The 19832-nt window shown below is 41.4% G+C and overlaps 1 protein-coding gene across 1 annotated transcript in view; it reads right to left on the bottom strand.

The window, feature by feature from the left end:
* Positions 1-19832, bottom strand: part of syn3 (synapsin III) — a 114365-nt gene that overhangs the window by 81131 nt on the left and 13402 nt on the right. The window contains exons 2-3 of the mRNA XM_085376240.1: positions 17404-17461; positions 4767-4858 (exon numbers count right to left, since the gene is read on the bottom strand). Of these exons, the coding sequence (XP_085232366.1) occupies positions 4767-4858; positions 17404-17461 (150 nt within the window). The remainder of the gene's footprint in view (positions 1-4766; positions 4859-17403; positions 17462-19832) is intronic.

The raw sequence follows: 19832 nt of genomic DNA, 5'->3' as shown, positions 1-19832 counted from the left end.
TTGAGATTTAATTCCCCAACTTCAAAGGTGCCTTTAGCTCCTTTTGTGATGTCACATTACACGGCATGTTATCATTTGCAGGTTTTTAATTGGCTAACATTTCTTCACAGTGTGCGTTATAGCGCCACCTGTCGCTCTGCCATGAACTTGAAATCACTTGAGATCATTTCTTGAGTTTTCGTGTTTCAAATCAAACTTGGAAAAATCCACATTTAAAAAAATACCCGTGTAAGTGTGGAAATAAGAAGCCTAAGAATCCCATTTGGCAGCAACAACTGCTGTCCTTGGATAACAGCAGGTCCTATAGCCAAGTGTGGCGTGCTGGAGTGAATGTGGTGCATACATAAGTAGACACATTGTGTTTTTATGTGTATCTAATGATAAGAATGAGGCTGGATTTTTGCAATAGCTACATTTATGCTTTCAGGCTTTAGGCCTAGTTCACATTTGTGTTGCCTTTTACAGCGAGCATCAGCTGAGACAACACTGCACTCAGTCAGCAGCAACCCACAAACCAGCTGCTGCAATCAGCAACCGTGCAAGAGCTACGAGACGCAGCTCTCCCAAAGAAAAGATCGCTATCCAAGAAGATGGGCATAAAACAAAGGTAAGACAGCTCCACAACAACCTCACACAAAAAGACGAGGTCCACGAAAAACCAACACCTCGGGTGAAAGCACACACTGACCTCGTCCACCGCGAGAAAAGAAGTAGAATGGAACGACGCCTGTGCTGCTCTTCAAGATAACGTTGCTCGTCAGGAGGAATCCTGCATAACCAAAGTCCAAAAGGAGGAGAAGGAGAGAAACATTCTCTCTGAGAATTTCTGGATGAAGGGAATCAGTGAGATGGAAAAGCAAGAGAGGCAGAAAAAGACACAAAACTCTTCATCAGCAGGATCCAACAGCTTCAGGTGCGCAGCCTGAGCTGATCGTTTGATTTCACGATAATGTTCTGTTGGATCCCAAAAGCGGTTTCAGAATGTTTCAAACTTTAATGCAGAATCCTTAGTGATTTTTTTTTGTCAAACAGCTTGCACTTTAGAAAAGGAGCAGGAAGGAGAGGAGGAGAAGAAAGGAAGAGAAAGACTTGGGGGAGATGGAGGGAAGAGGAAAATGCAGAGGAAAGACAATGAAAGAGGGAGGAGGCACAGAGGAGTGTGGAGAAAGCAACTTTGATTCCTACAGTTTCCCCTCTCCACCTTCCTCCATCTGTCCCCTAACTCATCCCTCTCAGAAACTGCCTCTATCCTCCAGCACCGGCTCTCCCATTGCTCCACCACATCCAGAACACTGTGTGAAGGATTCAGGAGACAGCAAACCAGAATCCTACATCTCCTCCATTTTATCCCCATCACACCTTGATCCTTTATCCCCCAACCCTTTTTCCTTACACAATACCCTTTACCCTCCCTCCGTCCCTCCATTTTGCTTCACTGTTTCACTGTAAACAGTTATAAACAGCTGTAAATAACTCAATAAAATGTAATCGATTACATCTAAATCTACAGTGTTTTACTACTAGCTTGTTTTAGAGTCAACAAATGAATATGGATGGATGAGGTCATATGAACAAAAAGTGTGTGTTCATCACTCATGTTAAGATTTAAAATGCATCTCAGCACTGATATTTACTGCATTCCCAGTTGAAAGTATAAAGACAGTTGAAAGATTACATGACTGCCCTGCTAATCTCTAATCATACTCACCAGATGACAAACATTTTGTTTTCAGATACAGTCTCTTTTCCATGAAATATAACTAATATAACCACACTTCAAATAGTAAACTATCAAATCAAACTTGAATCTCTTAAGAGATAAAAACAGATTAAAGAGCTGAAGAGCAAAATAAATCCATGTGTGAACTGATTAATATCTTTTATTTTCATGCACATGGATATATCAGGTCAGATTTGCCTTGTTATACCACATAAGCCCAACATGTAAAGTCCATCTTCTACAGCTTAGAGCGGACTGTGCAAAAACCTTGGGCTGTCCCTCTTTTTTCTATTTTGCAAAATGGGAAACAGGTGCAGAAATGTATTGAAATATGCACAAATCCACAGATTTGTACAATTCTAACAAGCTTGAAAGTCAATATTCGGCACCACATTTGGCTTGTCAAATTTTGTATCACAGCCTGGACTCTCTTAGGCTAGCTTTCTTTTTGTTTCTTTAAATCTTCTTTAAAGGCTTCAGGAATAGTTCTTCAGACTTCTTGAGGGTCATTCAAAGCTCTTCTTTGGAGTTTGCTCCGTTTTCGGTCAACACGATCCCACACTGCATTAATAATATTGAGGTCCCGGCTCTGGGGAGACGGGTCCTTGACTGATTCTGTTCCTCTGTGTCTTTTTCTATCCAGGTATGATTTTTCTGCACGGGCAGTGTGTTTAGAGCCATTATCATGCCACTGCCAATCACTCTTTCCTTAGTAAATCGACTTCCGTGGTGGATAGTACTTTCCTGCATTCATAATTGACAAAATTTCCAACACCACTCGCTGATATACAGCACCAAGCCATAACACAGCCTTCTCCGTATCTTAGTTTCCCTGTCAAGAAGTCATTCCTTAAGAATGGCTTCTTGAGTTACAAGAATAAGATTCAGAATAATAAATGATAAGCTAAGCCCAAATAATCTGGCAGTGAATGTCAGTGTTTGTGAGCGAGTAACACCATCTGTAACCAATTTGGCTTCTCCACCATTACAGCAACATCATGAAAAATATTCAACCCCCACAATAACCTCAGTGTCAACTCTGACAACAGGTGGCATTGTAACAGCAGCACCATTCGCCTTCTCGGTCGGCAGTTATTCTCACTTGATTTGTAACATGGTCAGACTTCTTCCCATAACTCCCCATACGCAAAAATATTTCGAGAGGAAAATTAATTTAATGAGATAACAAACATAGATGGTAACGCTGCTAATTAAAAATAAAACATCGATATTGTGTGTATAATACGCACATGTAATTGTTCTTTTTGGATGATTTTGCACAGTTTAGGTTACATTTAAGGATTCTCTTTTATTTTTAACACCGTACAGTTATTGCTACTATTTTATTTCATTTTTAAATTTTCTATAGCTACAGTATCACAACGATAGTTATTATTAATATCATTTTTGTTATTACTATCATTTTGTTTTGTCTCCTCCGAATCCCATTTTGCTCCACTGCTGCTAAATATTAGCTGGATGTTAGCAGCTAATAGGAAGTACCTACGCTTTGGTTTGTTTTGCTTAGGATTGGAAACAGTGCAGTCCAACTGCTGAAAGGTCCATTGGAAAAGTAACATTTTTAACTACCATCTAAAGTGCACTGCTTGGGTTCAGACCACTTCATTGGTTGTTCCAATGATTGCCTAAGAAAGACAAATGATTAGCCAATTAGTGCCATCCAAGCTAAAACCCAGGAAGAGTAATAACTGAAATTACTGGTACCCCCTCAGGTACCACTGCTGGTACCTATGTCAAAAGCCTAGGTGACTTCCTTCTGGAGTTATCGCAGTTACCACACTTATAGGAAACTTGACCTCTGACCTTGACCTTGAGGTTGAGGTCACTAAGATTCTGAGAGTTTTAGTACACACCTATTATGTCAACTTGAAAGTTCCACATTGCTTTGTTCTGAAGTTATTGCATTTTCAAAACGATGTGTCCGCATTGCCCGCCTACCCGCCAGGGAAACAAGGATACACTATCAGGCTTTTACAGCTAAGGCTTAAAACGGAAGAACAATAAGTAGACAGAGGTGTAATATCAACATGGCAATCATAGAACCGCCTACATGAGCAAAATATCTTAACTTAAAATTAAGTTGGATTTATCCTTGTATATGGGTCTCTAGAGGTTAGTTAAGACTAAGACTAAATCCTGTCCCATGTGGAAATGGTTTAGACTGGAGGCAACGTTATCTCACAGCATACATTTCATTTATGAAATTAATCATAATCCAGACCGACTCTTTTAGGAGCCCATTCTTGTGATTCTTGGAACAGGGTCGATAAAACAACAAAAATGGCCTTGACATCGAACAAAAACGTTTGGTCAAGAGCCATTCGTTGATCATTGTGTGCAAGTTTTCCTAAAATGTAACCAGTACTACAGGAAGAGAAGCCCTTCTTGCGAGCTAAAGAATGAAAAGTTTGCTAATATTTTCATTTTTGACCCAACTGCTCAGTACGTCACTAAAAACACCAAAGACGTGACTTGTGTGGAGTCCAAGCTTGTCACCATCATCAGCCCACAACAGCTGTACTGAAAGGTTTCATGAAGTAAAAGCAACATGAGGTCTACATGTTATTTAGAAACATTTATGCAAAAAACTAGTACAAGTAGATTAATAGCAACCGTCAGTTTTGCCCGAGTTCTAATTCGGTCACTTAGCTACAACTCCTGCTTGTTTAACGTGCATTTGCAGGGTGGAAAAACCTCACGGTGACGCTGTGAGAGCCAGAGATAAAAGAAAGCTCAAACGCACATGAAAACTGTGACCAAAGTGAAAAGATTAAACAGTTTTCCACTGTCACACAGATTTTCCTGCAAGGATAAAAATTAGTAAGCAAGCCGTTTTTAGTTTTTTCAAAGGCTAAATCGCATTAAAGCATTGATTTTATAGAGTCTCACTCATGCCGGGGGAGGGGGGTTGAAACACAGAGCCATGCTTAACAGCACTGAGAGAAAAGAAGTGTGCAGGCTCACTGTGGCACAGTATATATTGGATGGCCCAGTGCCTCAAACGACTTCCCTTCGAGTGTCTTACCTGATCACTTTGGTGCCACCTTTATTGACCTGCATGTCCACCATACATCCCGAGTTAACGTAGGAAGCCAAGTTGATCTCTGAGAACTCTGCCTAGGAGTAACGAAGACAAGGCATGTCAAGGTCATACAGCGACATGCACAAACATAGAGCATTTCACAGTCCCTTTGAATCAGTGTCTGCAAGCTGGAAGAAATGTGGACACTGCGTTAGACTGCATTCAAATTTGACTTTATGTTGTTTGTGAAAAGTACCAAAAATCAACAAGATAGTGCTACAACACACTCTTTCACCTCCATTTTACATTTCTGCACTCTCATGGAAATGAGCAAAATACAGAGTGACAAAGTGAGCTGGTGAGAGAAGGCTAATTGAGTTATTCCCAGTCAGTGGCCTCCTGGACAGTGAGGGCCTTGTGAAAGGCCGTAGCCTGGCTACCTAATGACTCAGTCAAACTTCCAGAAATACTCAGAACGAAAGGCGACAGTTGACTTCTGGGAATGGACTTTGTGCACGATTGGGAGGGATGATTCAAATGTCCTTGTACTGATTGTCACAACAGCCCATAAATCTATTCATGTTTACTGCTTTGGACCAAATTTCAGAGTAGAGTAAGAGTAATTCTATCAGATTGATAACCAAGTTACTGCAAAGGATTTCTCAAGGTTTCCTAAAAAAAATGAGCAAAATAGTAAGAAACTTTGTTGCAGCTAGACAGCAATGAGGAAATAGGAAATTACTCCAGTGTGTGCCAGAATACCATAACATCATTAATGGGTGTGCGCATACTTCTGACTGCACCATTCAGTGATGCTGGTCAGAGGTACATCAGACCTTCCTTTCCCCAAACAAGCTCCAACCATTAGAGAATGATCTCAGCACATATGCAGGCAAAGAAAAGCTCATAAAGAAACTCTTTGTAGACCAGAACTTACACAAAACCCAGGCAAACCTGCTAAAATGGGAAAACAACATCATATGTGCCTTTTGGATTAGAGCGTGGAGGTCACGTTCAGCATCATGCTCAGGTTTAGAAATCAATCAGGTCCAAATTTGTTTTTGCTAATATCTTATGTTTAAGGTGAAGCACGTCTAATAACCAACAGAAAAGGCTACACTTCAGAGGAGACGGGCTCCTAGAGTTGCAAATAATCAAAACCAGAAATTTTGAAAGCTGTAAAAAACTATATTTTATCATCTTCCTTCTTTTGTGGGAGTAAAAAGAAACGTGAGCTATACGTATAGCATAATACTGAAAGTAAATACTGAAATTAAAACTGCACAAAGGAAAAAGTTCCTTACTCAGTGGCTCTGGCCCTACTGTGCCTCTGATTCGCCCATCGCTCCTAAATCAATCTATTATCCTTCCTTGTGGGTGATTTATCAACCTAACCTTCTCAATACATCCCAGTAAGAGGGACTGTAGGACAGGCAAGGACTTCATAAAACTTTCAAATTAAAAGTCATGTGGCAAATGAACACTGATTTGTCTCAGTTTTATTGTCTTGTTTTGGAAGAGAAATTACCGAGGTCCAGACCTTGGTGACCTAATATCTGTGGTGGGGTCAGAATTTGGCATAAACAACATGAAAGCATGCCTTGTTTGCTCAGTCAACAGCTCAGGCTGCTGGTGGTGTAATGGTGTGGGAAATATTTTCTTGGCACACTTTGGGCCTCTTCCTACCAAGTCGGAATCGTTTCAATGCCGCTGCTTATCTCAGTATTTTTGCTAATCATGCCATTCCCTCTATGACCACAGTATATCCATCTTCTGACTGCTGCTTAAAGCAGGACAATGCACCAGGTCACGATGCTCAGAACATCCTAAAGTGGTTTTATGAACACGACAAAGAGTTCAAAATAATAATTGTACTCAAATAACCATCACAGTCATCAGATCTCAATCCAATAGAGCAACCGTGAGTGGAACAGTAGATTTGAATCATGGGTGTGCAACAACTGTGTGATGGTATCATGTCCATATGGAGCAGCATCTCTGAAGGATGTTTCCAGCATCTTATTGAATCTCTGCCAACCCAAAAGTGGATCCAACCCAGTTTCTACTAAAGTTACTGCTGAGTGTATATCTACCTCTAACCATTAAACGAATGGTTATGAAGTTATGCTTAGACCTTTACTGTCAACTGTGGCACTCACCCATATGGCAAACTCCAGGACTTAAAATTCAACCACAAATTGTGGTTCAGCTCCACTTGGGCCTCATGTTCTCCCCAAGAATTCCCATATCCTCTAATTAAATAGTAAATGGACTAGTTCTTATGTAGTTTTTCTACTCTACGTGATCACTCGAAGCAAAGCACTCTGAGTGCACGACATGCTTCATTCATCCAATTCTCCGATGAATGCCTCAGAGTATCTTGAGGCATTGCCATTCAGTATCTCACCCAAAGACACTTTGGCAAACAAACTGGAACAGCCAGAGACCAAAACACCAAACTTCCAGTACGTAGATAACTTTCTCTACCTCCTGAGCAAGTTTGTCAAAAAAATAAATTTCTGTTCTTTGCTAGCCAACATTAATACCTCTTTGTGTCGTGAATTACTCATGCTAACTAGGATTAGCTAAAAATTCTCCAGCTGTACCTTCTTGTACAAATACATCATATCCACTTAAAAAACACAACACACATTTACAGTCATTGGTGCCCCTACAGCTACTGTAGTCAGTTATAACGAGTTGAATTGCATTATACAGCAGAAACAATATGTCTGCGTAATATAACCAAAGCTACACCCTAAATATGCAGCTCCAGCCTGTTTGTCAGACCTCATTCCTCACTCTGAACATGCTCTCTGCTTTCCCTCAGAGGAGAGTCTGTCAAGCTGTGTCACTGTAAACTTCCATCTGCCGCAGGTACAGAACGCCCCTGGAGGGACACTAAACAGCAGTCGGTTGACCTCAGACACGAAACGCTGCCGTTTGGTAGTCGTCACATCAGTTTCAAGTATGAGACATGACACTCACGTAGTGGATTAAATGGGCCCTAAACAAGTAGCCTGCTCTCTGTGGAAAAGCAAAAAGTCAATCTGAAGTGACGTGGTCGACTCTCGAGCGCCACATTTCACAGGAAACACGGCTGCATTTCCTGGTGTGCTAATCCCAAGCCAGCTGTGGCTTGGCTGTGGCTCGGTGAGCAAAAATGAAATAATAACCAAGCGACCATTTCATAACCATTTCACAAAAGTGTCAAACGGAGAGCCAAGCGTTTGTTTGGTTCTCAGCTCTGCTTTAACTGCTGCATGATTACGCCACGAGGACGAGATACTGAAAACACTGCTTTTGGCTGGAGAGCCGGACCCAAAAAGCATATCAAAATGTAGCACACCTAATGGGCTACATCTGAAGCCTCTGTCAGTGCGCCCCAGGGTGGCTGTGGCTACAATGTAGCTGCCATCACCAGTGTGTGAATGTGTGTGTGAATGGGTGGATGACTGGTTGTGTAAAGCGCTTTGGGGTCCTTAGGGACTAGTAAAGCACTATACAAATACAGGCCATTTACCATTTGAAGATACTATTATTATTATTCTGAAAAAGAAAATTCTTCTTATTTTTACAATTCAAATGTTTCCCAAGGACACTCATGGGGTGAAAAACACCTTCCCACAGTGATATCTGGCCTTTGGAATAAATCCCAGAACACATGTACAGCACATGGCTAATGACATATGGCATTCAGCTAATCAAATACGTTTATGACTCGAGGGCTGACGGTCTAAATCATGGACTTGTTAGATGCAAGAAACCCTTTGCAGCTGGTCTGACAGATCTGCATTAAGGTATGTCACAGTTCACAGCTTGGAGAAAGTTGTAGTTAACTGCAAGAATGGTCAGCAAACCATTTTTTTTCTTTATTCACAGTGTCACTGGTAGACTGCTTTTATTCTACCAGTGTAGAACTCTTACAAAATCCCAAATTCATTACACATTACAGAAACACAATTGGGCATTTAGCACCTAAGACATTCCCCCTTAGGTGTTGGCAGACAACAGTACAGATAAAAAAAAAAGTCAATATCAGATTTAGTTTACAATTCTAACAAGCTTGATCACACACTGCCTACATAATGTTAAGGTTCGGGCTCTGGGGTGGCCAGTCCATGACTGGTAGTGTCCCATTATGTCTTTTTCTATCCGGGTTTGCTTTTACTGGACTGGAACTAGATTTGGAATCACTGTCAGACCGAAACGTGACGCTATTACCAATCAGTTGCTTTCCAGAGCAGTATTTTCCTGCATTCATTCTTCCATCACTTTTGATAAGATCATCACTGGATGAATTCAGCCAAAAACCACGACAGCCTCCACTGTGTTTTGATGGTTATACCTTTCTCTTACATATTAAAGCTGATTTTAACCAAAAAAAATGTAAAATGTGGATTCATCACTCATTTTCAGTCCAGTATTTGCGTAATTTAATAAACAAATAAGCTTGCATTGCTAGTTAAGCAAATTGGTATCTGGACATCCTCAAGCTGTGTTTTTCATCTGAGGCTTTGCCAAACTTTATTGAGACTCACACGGGCTTTCATCTACATAAAAAGGACTATTATCAGGATAGGATAGCTCTGTGGCCCATGTAAACCTTGTATGGGGGAGTAAACTTCCTTTAAAAAGAATTTGCTGAGTAACAAAACTGTTCAGGTTTTTTTGGGTGGGGTTGGAGGGGCAAGAGCGAGAGGGAGGGAAAAAAAAGAAACACCCACCTCTTTTTATTTATTGTTTTGCACTCTCAGAGGAAGAGCAGGGGGCGAATAAATACCATAATCTTATTTCAGGGACAACGAGGCGCCACTCTTGCTCACTGTGCCTGAAGGACATGTATTTGGCTCTGGTGCTTTTCTCAGCTCCCCTCTTACTGATACCCATTCCCAAAAGAAACATCTGTGTGCTTTGCAGCACATGCCGTGCCAAGAAAGGCTCCTAAATGCACAACACACCCAAATGCACACTGACTGCGTGACACTCCCATGCACATGTACGCACTAATGCACCGTGCTGCTTCTAAACAAATCCCATCCCAAACACCAGGGCCTACAGTGGCTTGTGTGGCGACCTGATAAAACCAGAGAGTGGGCAACATTTTGGCAAGCTTCAAGAATTACACACCATCTCCAATTGGCTGGTTACATTTAAAAGGAGTGCTAACAGCCAGTGTCACTGGGTAGTAATGGATAAAGAAGCTGGTACAGGGCACAGGCCTAGAAGCCAGGGCAGGAGGCTTTTCACAGTGCCATGGTTACCATCACGGTACCACATTCAGACACTTGTCTTGGAACAGCTCTTGCCCTGGGAAAGGAAAACAGGAAGTGATACACAGGACAACTGCCTCCAGAACTGATTCTTCTCATCTGTTGACCTGCATCCAGGCTGAATTAAGAATGGTGTGCAGTCAAACTGCTATAGCAGAAACACAGTTTGGGAGAAAGTTGATTTACGATTAAGTTTAACTATGGCTCAAAGCTGAGAACAACAAATCTTGCTTACTTAAGCTTGTTTGAATTTCTGCACTTTCAGTTTCATTGTCATTCCCTCTACTCACAGCTACTTTCATCACAGTCATCCAAACTTGTGATCTTTTCTTCTTTTTAGCACACAGCTAACGTCTAACTGGCCTTTGAATCACATACAGCCTCTTCCTGACTGATAAAGTCTCATACTAGGCAAACACTGCTGTGGTGAAAGGCAACAAGGAGTATTTATTTGTGCGCTCTGTCAACTTGTGCCAAGTTACATTAACCCATGGATACTGTTTACAGTAAACACCATCTGACAGCAGCTCATCTGGAATCTTTGTTGGTATTTTTAGATCCGGACTAAGGAAGGTTATTAACTTTCACGTGGGTAAAGGTGCCTTTTGCTTGGTCCTGAATCAAAAACAACTTAAACAGACCAGCCACGTTACACCTAAATCTTTGATTTGCAAAAATGTCCAGAACGACAATTTTTTTTTTCTTGAAGGTAAAAACATTTGATAATCTTTTACATAAAATATTTCATGATTTCCAGTTTTGACTGAAGGAGCAAACCAGAGATTAGTTGAAGTATTAAAGCTGAAATTGTCTGAATTTATTTGAAGTGTAACACGTGCAATGGAAATTTTGGGTCTTTAAGTTCGCAAGTCTCCAGGACAAACTGAACTGTCATCTTAAGCGTAAGCGGTGAAGTCTCAGTAACTGTCACGGTACTTGGTCACAGACCCAATGCTTTGTGTTTTTTGGTGAACTGATAGTTCTGATTATCATTATGATTTATGGTTTTCTGCTTATGTTACATCGTCAGTCCTTGGATTGTGGTTTCTGTTTTGTATCATCTCTGTGCTTCAGGTTTCTATGTTTCCACGTCTTAGTGTCTAGTCTGCATCTTGGTGCTTTGTCTCAGTTTCCTGTTTTACTTTGGTAGTCCTGGTCCCATGTTTATGGTTTCAGTTCTGCTTCCCAGCGTCTCGTCATGAGTGCATTATCCCAGCTGTGTTTCCCTCTTGTCTCCCATTCCCTGATTATGCCAGCATGTATTTAAGCCCTGTGTTTTTCCCACGTGTCCTCCGTGTTAGCTGTGTGTTCCTCAGTCGTCATGTTTTGTCAGGTTATGTCATGAACTCCCAGTTGAGGTCATCCTTCCCAGTTTGGATTTTGGTTTTGTTTCTAGTGCTCATGTATTGTGTTTCTAAGTTCGTTTTCTGCCAGTGAATAAAAACTGCCTCTCACTACCCCTAGCTCCAATTGTGTGATTTCTTTTCACCTCAAAATAGATGTTTTTCTGCTCCAAACTGCTTCTTTTATTGCTTTACATCTCTGGTTTCAATGGGGGAAAACCTTGACAAACTGACACCTAGTTTAAAAACAACTCTAAATAGAAAACGTTACATAAATATAGCAGTTTTATTAATCCCACATTATCTGGCATGTGATGCGCTGTTTTTGTTATTTGAGGTCGAGCTGTTCAGTTTTACGCTGCAGTCAGAAAAAACTGCGTGACTTGACTCAGCACATGGGGAACACGCAGTAGTTGCGGGGCAGATACTTTGTTTAATGTTTTCGTCGTTCTCGATAAGCTCGGCTGAATCCCATGCTGATGCAATTGAGAAGCCTGAAGTACAGTGGACTATTCATATGCACCACAGAGAGGTATTTGTTGCTAATAGCTACCACCTTGTGCAACAGTGAAATAATCCACTGAGGCATTGACGGCTGAAATTCACGACAGATGCTAAGTGCAACGGAGCAACAGAAGGCAGCAAGTTACACACCAAACCATCCGTCTTCTGAAAGCTCTCCTCACATGCCCTATGTCATGGGCAAGTACGAGCCAAAAAATGGTACGGATAACATACAGCCAACTGCCTGTGAGCTGCCATGACTGCAGCGGAAAGGAGCGTGGACGGCGCTGAGGTCATATGCCTGCCCAGCAGATGTTGCCCCGCGCGACCCAAACCACACGAGCCGGCAACCCTACAGAAGTGCCTCTTGTTCTTTTGCAAACAACAGACCTCTTCAGTTCTGTTTAATCTGTCCAATTGTGTAAATTACAGTGTTTATGAGTTGTGGGTAGTAAACAGGCAGTTTGTCTGCCAGCCTGTTGTTGGGTGTCATTACGTCTGTGATCAACATTGATTGTAGCTGTTGAACTTTACAAAAATCTTGCAGCAGACTGTCAGAATTTTCTAAATATCTAAAAGTGAAACAGGCACGGTAAAAAAAACTGCCAGTGCACGAGAAACTAAATAAGAAGGTCTTGAACTTGGCACTGCCACAAGGCTGCAACACATCCAAGACCCTTCAGACACATACAAAAGGCATTGTAGGAGATGGATATCCCACAAGCTCCAGAGATCTGTGGAATGTACCACTCGTCTGAATGAACACAGCTCTTGAGTCTAAATGTAAAACAGCAGGCAAGTGTTCAAATAACAAATTGACTGAGTCAGTGGGTCGAATAATCTACAGCCACCTACTGCGAGATAAAACTCCTCAAGTTAACATCTATGAAGGATATAATACAGACGCAGGTCAGAAGACGGGGTTATGTTAGGGATATAATTGATTTCTGATGTTTCCCTGTTTGGGCCTTGCTTGGTTAGACAGGACCACAGTGAGGTAGAAATATCTGGGAAATCTGTAGATATGTAGCCTTTGTCATAACTGTTTTTACCCTTTTAGTATTTAGCAAATTTCATTAATGTTCAGTGGGGGGTTGCAAAGGAAATGGTTTGTAGTGAGTTGTACGTGAGGCCGAACACTAAGGATGTGCAACAGGTTAGAGTGATTAAAGATTGGGATGGAAATGCAGGGAACTGTGCTCTCCCCTTTTCTCTTCATCATCTATAGAGCCGACTTCAAGTACATCAAAGAAACTCGTCTCCTGCAGAAATTCTCTGATGACACAGCCATTACTGGAAGTATGGAGATGGGATAGGAAGAGGCGTACAGAGGACTGACTGATCGGTGTGTGAGGTGAATCACCTGCAGCTAAATGTGGCCAAAACAAAGGAGCTGGTGGAGGACTTTGGCAGGAACAGATCCCGACCCTCCCCCGTCTGCATTGGTGGGACTGATGTTGAAATATTCACAATATAAAATTTGGGGCGATCGTGGCTCAAGAGTTGGCAGTTCGTCTTGTTATCAGAAGGTTGCCGGTTCGAGCCCGGCTCCGACAGTCTCGGTCGTTGTGTCCTTGGGCAAGACACTTCCCGTTGCCTACTGGTGGTGGTCAGAGGGCCCGGTGGCGCCAGTGTCTGGCAGCCTCGCCTCTGTCAGTGCGCCCCAGGGTGGCTGTGGCTACAATGTAGCTGCCATCACCAGTGTGTGAATGGGTGGATGTAGTGTAAAGTGCTTTGGGGTCCATAGGGACTAAGTAAAGCGCTATACAAATACAGGCAGTTTACCATTTACATAAGTATCAACTGGACCACAGGCTGCAGTGGTCTGCTAACACTGACGCTGCCTACAAAAAGGGTCTGAGCTGGACTTACTTTCTACAAAAGCTCAGATACTTCAATGTATGCAGCTGGCTGCTCTAAATGTTTTATCAGTCTGTTGTTGCGAGCACCATCTTCTTTGCTGCGGCGTGCAGGGGGCGAGGCATCAAGCAAAGGACGCAAACAAACTGAACAAACTCATCAGAAAGGCCGGGTCTGTTGAGGCAGGGTACACCCTGGAAAGGTCGCCAGTCTGTCGCAGGGCTAACACACAGAGACAGACAACCATTCACATTCACTCCTATGGGCAATTTGGATTAATCAATTAACCTATCCCCACAAGCTGCATGTCTTTAGACGGTGGGAGGAAGCCGGAGTACCCGGAGGGAACCCACGCAAACACGGGGAGAACATGTAAACTCCACACAGAAAGACCCCGGCCTGATGGTGGAATTGAACTCAGGACCTTCTTGCTGTGCGGCAACAGTGCTAACCACGGTGCCACTGTGCTGCCTAACTGCTTCAATGAAAGAAAGAAATGTACAACTCCCAGCCCGATGACTGCCGAGTGCAGTGAAGAAGTTACACAGAAACAGGACAGGCTCTCTGCAGTCAGGACTGTTTGTGTGTTTGTAATCCAGAAGGTATGCTGACTTACAGTTACCCTCAACCCCAACAGAATCAAGAAATACTACTGAACAAGCTGCATGTAATGATTTTGTGAGAAAGCAATGGGTTCAAGCTTGTTTTATGAGTCACTTAGGAGCACAAATAAGCCACCAGCAGCACTGCCACAAGCATCTGTTTAGTGGTTAAAAAAAGAAAAATGGGATTAGCCAGTGTACACGGGGCTGTGAGCATCAACTAAACTGAAGTTCGAAGTGAGTCGTGTAAATAAGAGGCAGCACACTTTAATGAGAGATCACATCTGAGAATCAAAGCCAGTCTCTCCTGGTTCTCTTTCGGACAAGTTCGGACTGGCATCCGGCCTCCTTTAGTGCACCATCACACGCTGTGGTGAGTGTGTGCTCTGCGAGTCTAAAGATGGTACCTTATATGGCAGCAAGCAAGTCAGAGAAGAGTTATGAAGGTTTGGCATCGCTTTAGAAAGCTTAACCAGCATGAACATGATGCATGGCAACTAGCAAACTAAATGTCCATCCATGTAAGGCATGCAGTTTGTAATTACATTATAACAGAGAAAAAAACAGCTCAGGGAGCACCTAAACGGCCTTCATGTTGAGCTATCTTTCAACTCTGGTGAAAAAAACAAAGAGGCTATTTTCAGTACTGGGCAAAAATCTTGAGCCACCCTTGATTTCTTTATGTTTTGCTTCTGAAAAGCCACACTGTCTTGTAATTTTTCAATGCAGTCTTGAGCAGCCGCTCTTACTTTGAACATTGGCCCCCTTTTTTTACCAGTGCTGTGTCTATACAAAGCAGACAAATTAGCAAAGAGTTCATTTAAATTGTATCTTTAGGCACTTTGTCACTAGCAGCCCGTCACACCATTTATTCCCATTTCTTTAGTTGTAAAAGTGCCAAAGATAACAGTTTGACAGGCATAAAAAAGTATTTTTGCACCAACAAAGTGATTCCCAAAGAGCTATTAGCTAAATACTTGACATATCTTGGCATGGTGTACATTTTGTTAAAGAAAATTGAGGAAAACTGAACAAGCGGAGGACAAAAAAGGAAGTGGCAGGCCCCAAAAACTAAATCTGAAGCAACTGAATATAATCTAAATGTCATGTTCTTCAAAAATGACAAAAAAAAAATACAACAAAGACTTAAGAGATGCATCTGGCCCTTCAGTCGATCACAGAGGAGGCTCTGTCATGGTGTGGAACTGCATTTCAGCTCCCAAACTGTCACACTGGATGGAAATATGAAAGCAGAAAAGTGCAGTTAGATTTTTCTTATCTGCCAAGTAATATCATCTGGAAAGTGTTTGACTGGCAACAGCAATTATCCCAAACACACTCCCAGTGCAGTGTGTAAAAACATTCCTGGATAGAAAAGCACACAGTGGAAACCTATCAGACATTGATTGGCCTCCCCAAAGCCCAAAGTCACTCAAGAAAGGACATTTATATAAGAAGCCAACAACAGTGGAATTCAAGAGAGCAGAAGCCAGTGCAGTGGGACTCTCTGCTTTTATTGTTGTTCCCTAAAATGGTTCATCGCAGCATGTCGCAAAGTTTTCACACAGAGATCGTGTTTCCATCATTCTGAGGCTCCAAACAGCCGATGAAGAATCTGGCTGCTGAAGGCAATTAGCAACCGACTTGTATTTGTCAGTGCAGGGGGCTTCTGGGAAAGTAGGTCAGTTCAAGCTATAGCTGAGCTATGTGGGGGGTGGAGGGGTGCTCATACGTCGCTTCACCCTCACTATTCTCTTAAGGGAGCTTATTATTAAATCAGCTGCATTTTTATTGGAGTTCAATAATTATGAGGCCGCAAGATTAAAAAAAAAGAAAAATCGATTTTCAAAAGAAAGTGTTGATTCATTCCAGCTCCCACGCCGTCCTGGAAGGAGGATGTGACCACAACAGTTGAGAGTAAAGCAAACAGGCTATAAAATCAGCGTTCCAGCTTTCTGCGGTTTCTTTCCCTTCTCACATAAAAACACACCACTCCATTTCAAAGACAGCTTCAGTCTCAACAATGGCTTGCACATGTCAAACTGAACAGCTTTTTAAGGTAAATTAGATGGTATCTACACACTGTAAATACCGTATGTCTAGACATATAAGCGGTAATTTCATAACTGTGCTGAATTAACGTACGCTTTCTTCCTTACAGGAATAATTGAATATGGTGACACATGAGTGGAAGCGTTAGGAGGTTTTTTCCCCTAAACAACTAAAGCATTCACTTAAATGTTATACGCTGTTAATTAAAAAAAAAAAAACTCTTATCATTTAGATTTCAAGACTGAGAAGAAATTTTAAGTGTCCATTAAGACAAAGAACAACTTCATTAACTTAAATTAGCCGTTAAGCTAGCGGTGTAGTTTTAGCTTGAAGAAAACATGAAAAGTAAGACCTCAAACCCTCATGTTCGAAAGAAAAATACAATAAAGGTTTCATTTTATAATACTGGACTTATTTTTCTACGAAGGTTTGAACTTTGCGAGTGTTTAAACAAGAGAGAAACGTGTGAAAATGTTCATGTCTGTCTGAGAAAAGTGCATAAAGTGTGTAATGTTTTTTTTATAGCCTTAAAATATCTATAATAACTGTAAAATAATTAAGCTGACTACTTCGCGGATTTCGTCTGTTGCAGGTTATTTTTGGAACGTAACTCCTGCGATAAACAAGGGACCACTGCACACATGTCCCAAAGTGCCAAACTGATGATTTACAAAAACTTTAAATGGAAGACGACATGTAGCTCGTCAGGACTGCCATAGTCTGTCAACATTTATTACATTCTTATTAAATGGACAATAACCTTGGTGTGCATTATTCATTATTATACAGTTTTGGTTTTGAACAGATAAAAAACCAAACATTTTGTAAATCATTTCATATCATTTATTACAAATATTTTAGTGACATGTTGCTGCGCAATCAGTACGAAGCTGTTAAGAGGCAAAATATTTATGTTTAAAGGATCAATGAGTACATAACACAATAGCTATCAATGATGACTTTAAAATAATGAATAGGCAGAATAGCGTTATTAAATACACTGTACCTGCTCGACACGGATCTCGTACTCCCCGTTCAGCTTTTTCCCTCGGAAATACTTGGCCCTAGATGAAATAAAAGAGAGAATTTGTAAAAGAAATGATAATAGATTTGCTTTTGATCCATATCAGATGATTTCTTTTGTTTGCATTATGCACATTTGGCATTTCTACAGTGGAATTCTGATTTCAGCCGATACTCAGAGGGTATAAATCACTATTCCAACACAAAATGATTTGTTACTATAGGTCATATGCACTGATTCCTCTCCTGCAGAATAATGTACGTGCTCTAAACACTCCTAACAGTGAAAACAACCTTAAAATATCTTTGTTTATTTGATAGAAAGAGGGCTGAAATTTCAACAGACCTTCCAAAATACCTTGCAAGTAGGCAAAATAATGACTCACATTTTCCATGATTACAGAATCTGACCTTGCGGGGCTTCAAGTAAACACAATCCCTTGGCTAAGGGTGAAAAAAAGTGCTTTTAATAAAGGCAGCACAATGAATGAGTAGCTGCGTGTTGCTTTTTCTCATGTGTTTGTGGCAGCAGTTTGTAGAGCAGGTGAAACTGCACTGCGGTTGCTACATATTGAGCACTTACTCACTAAACTAAGTTTAGAAGTCACGTGACAGTCACACGGGAAAAAAACAGGAATCATCTTGTCCTGATGTGCAGCAGTTTCCTTCAGGTCTGACACAATTAAGTTCCAGTTACCAGAAGAGTTATCTTACATCCCATCAGACTTTGTCCTGTCAGACTTGCAGAATTTAGATTTACCAAGAGGCACGTGGCTTCTGTGAGCTATTTCAAGATGTTTGTGTACAGAAAAGTGAAACGTGAACTTTTTCTCTTTGGTTAATTTGAATGTACAATGCACGGCTAAACCGGTAAAAAAAAAAAACAGTTTTAAAAAAGCCTAAAAAAGGACACAGAGCAGCTACAATTAGGCCCATATACATTTGGACAGAGACAACTTTTTTCTCATTTTGGTTCTGTACATGACCACAAAGAATTTTAAATGAAACAACTAAGATGCCGTTGACTTCCAGCTTTAATCCAGTGGGTTAAACAAAAGATAAACATGTGAGGAACTAAAACATTTTTCAACACAATCCCTTTATTTCAGGGCCCGAAAGTAATAACTGAAAATAAAATGTTCGTTTCTAATACTTGGTTGAAAACTCTTTGCCCGCAATGACAGCCTGAAGTCTTGAACTCATGGACATCACCAGACGCTGGCTTTCCTTCTTTTTAATGCTCGAGCAGGCTTTGACTGCAGCGGCGTTCAGTTGCTGTTTGTTTGCCTTTCTGTCTGAAGTTTAGACTTCAACAAGTGAAATGCATGCTGGGTCGAGATCAGGTGACTTTCTTGGAATATTCCACTGCTTTGCTTTAATAAACTCCTGGGTTGCTTTGGCTGTATGTCTAGGATCACTGTCCTTCTGTATTATGAGACACTCCTCAATCAATTTGCTGCATTTAGCTGGATTTGAGCAGACAGTCTGTCTCCGAACGCTTCAGAGTTCATTCGGCTGCTTCTGTCTTGTGTCACATCATCAGTAAACACTCGTGTCCCAGTGCCACTGGCAGCCATGCACGCCCAAACCATCACACTACCTCTGGTATGTTTTACAAATGATGTGGTATCCTTTGGATCATGAGCTGCCTTCTCCAAACTTTTACTTGCCATCATTCTGACAGAGGTCTTGCTTTCATCTGTCCAAAGAATGCTTTTGCAGAACTGTGCTGGCTTTTTTCTGTTCTTGAGGCTTATGAGTGCCTTCCAGTGAACCCTCTGTATTTACTTTCATGCAGTCTTCTCTTTATTGTAGATTTGGATATCAATACGCAGACTCCTGGAGAGTGTTGTTCACTTGGTTGGCTGTTCTGAGGGGGTTTATCTGCTTTGATCATCCGCTGCTGTTTTCTTCTGTGGACATCCAGGTCTTTTTGCACCGAGTTCACCAGCGCTTCCCTTGATTCTCAGGATTTACCAAAGTGTAGATTTTGCCAATCCAGCTATTCTAGCCATTTCTTGGATGTTTTTTTTTTCTCTTTTTGCAGGTTAAGGACGACTTATTTCACCTGCGTGGAGAGCTCCTTTAGCTGCATGTTTTTCACAACAAAAATCTTCACACCTCAAATCAACTCCAGACCTTTTATCTGTTTAATTGATAATGGCATATAATAACAAAGGAACACCTACCCATGAAATAGCCTTTGAGTCAGTTGATCCAATTACATTTGGTCCCTTTAAAAAGAGGGTGGCACATGTTCAGGATCTGAAACTCCCAAACTTTTGATCCAATTTGAATCTGGAGACCCGCAAATGAAAGCTAAGCGTCTACACATTATGTCCATGTCAATTATAAAACTAATTGGAATATGTTTCCATCCATCCGGCTGTTTCAGTCTATTCATTTGGTGGA

Source organism: Diplotaxodon limnothrissa, linkage group LG17 (genome assembly GCF_057381915.1).
Source record: "Diplotaxodon limnothrissa isolate DT_005_m linkage group LG17, D_limnothrissa_male_GT1.1, whole genome shotgun sequence".
NCBI lineage: Eukaryota > Metazoa > Chordata > Actinopteri > Cichliformes > Cichlidae > Diplotaxodon > Diplotaxodon limnothrissa.
Note: the sequence above shows the minus strand (reverse complement) of the source record. Positions and strands in the feature narration are given on the sequence as shown.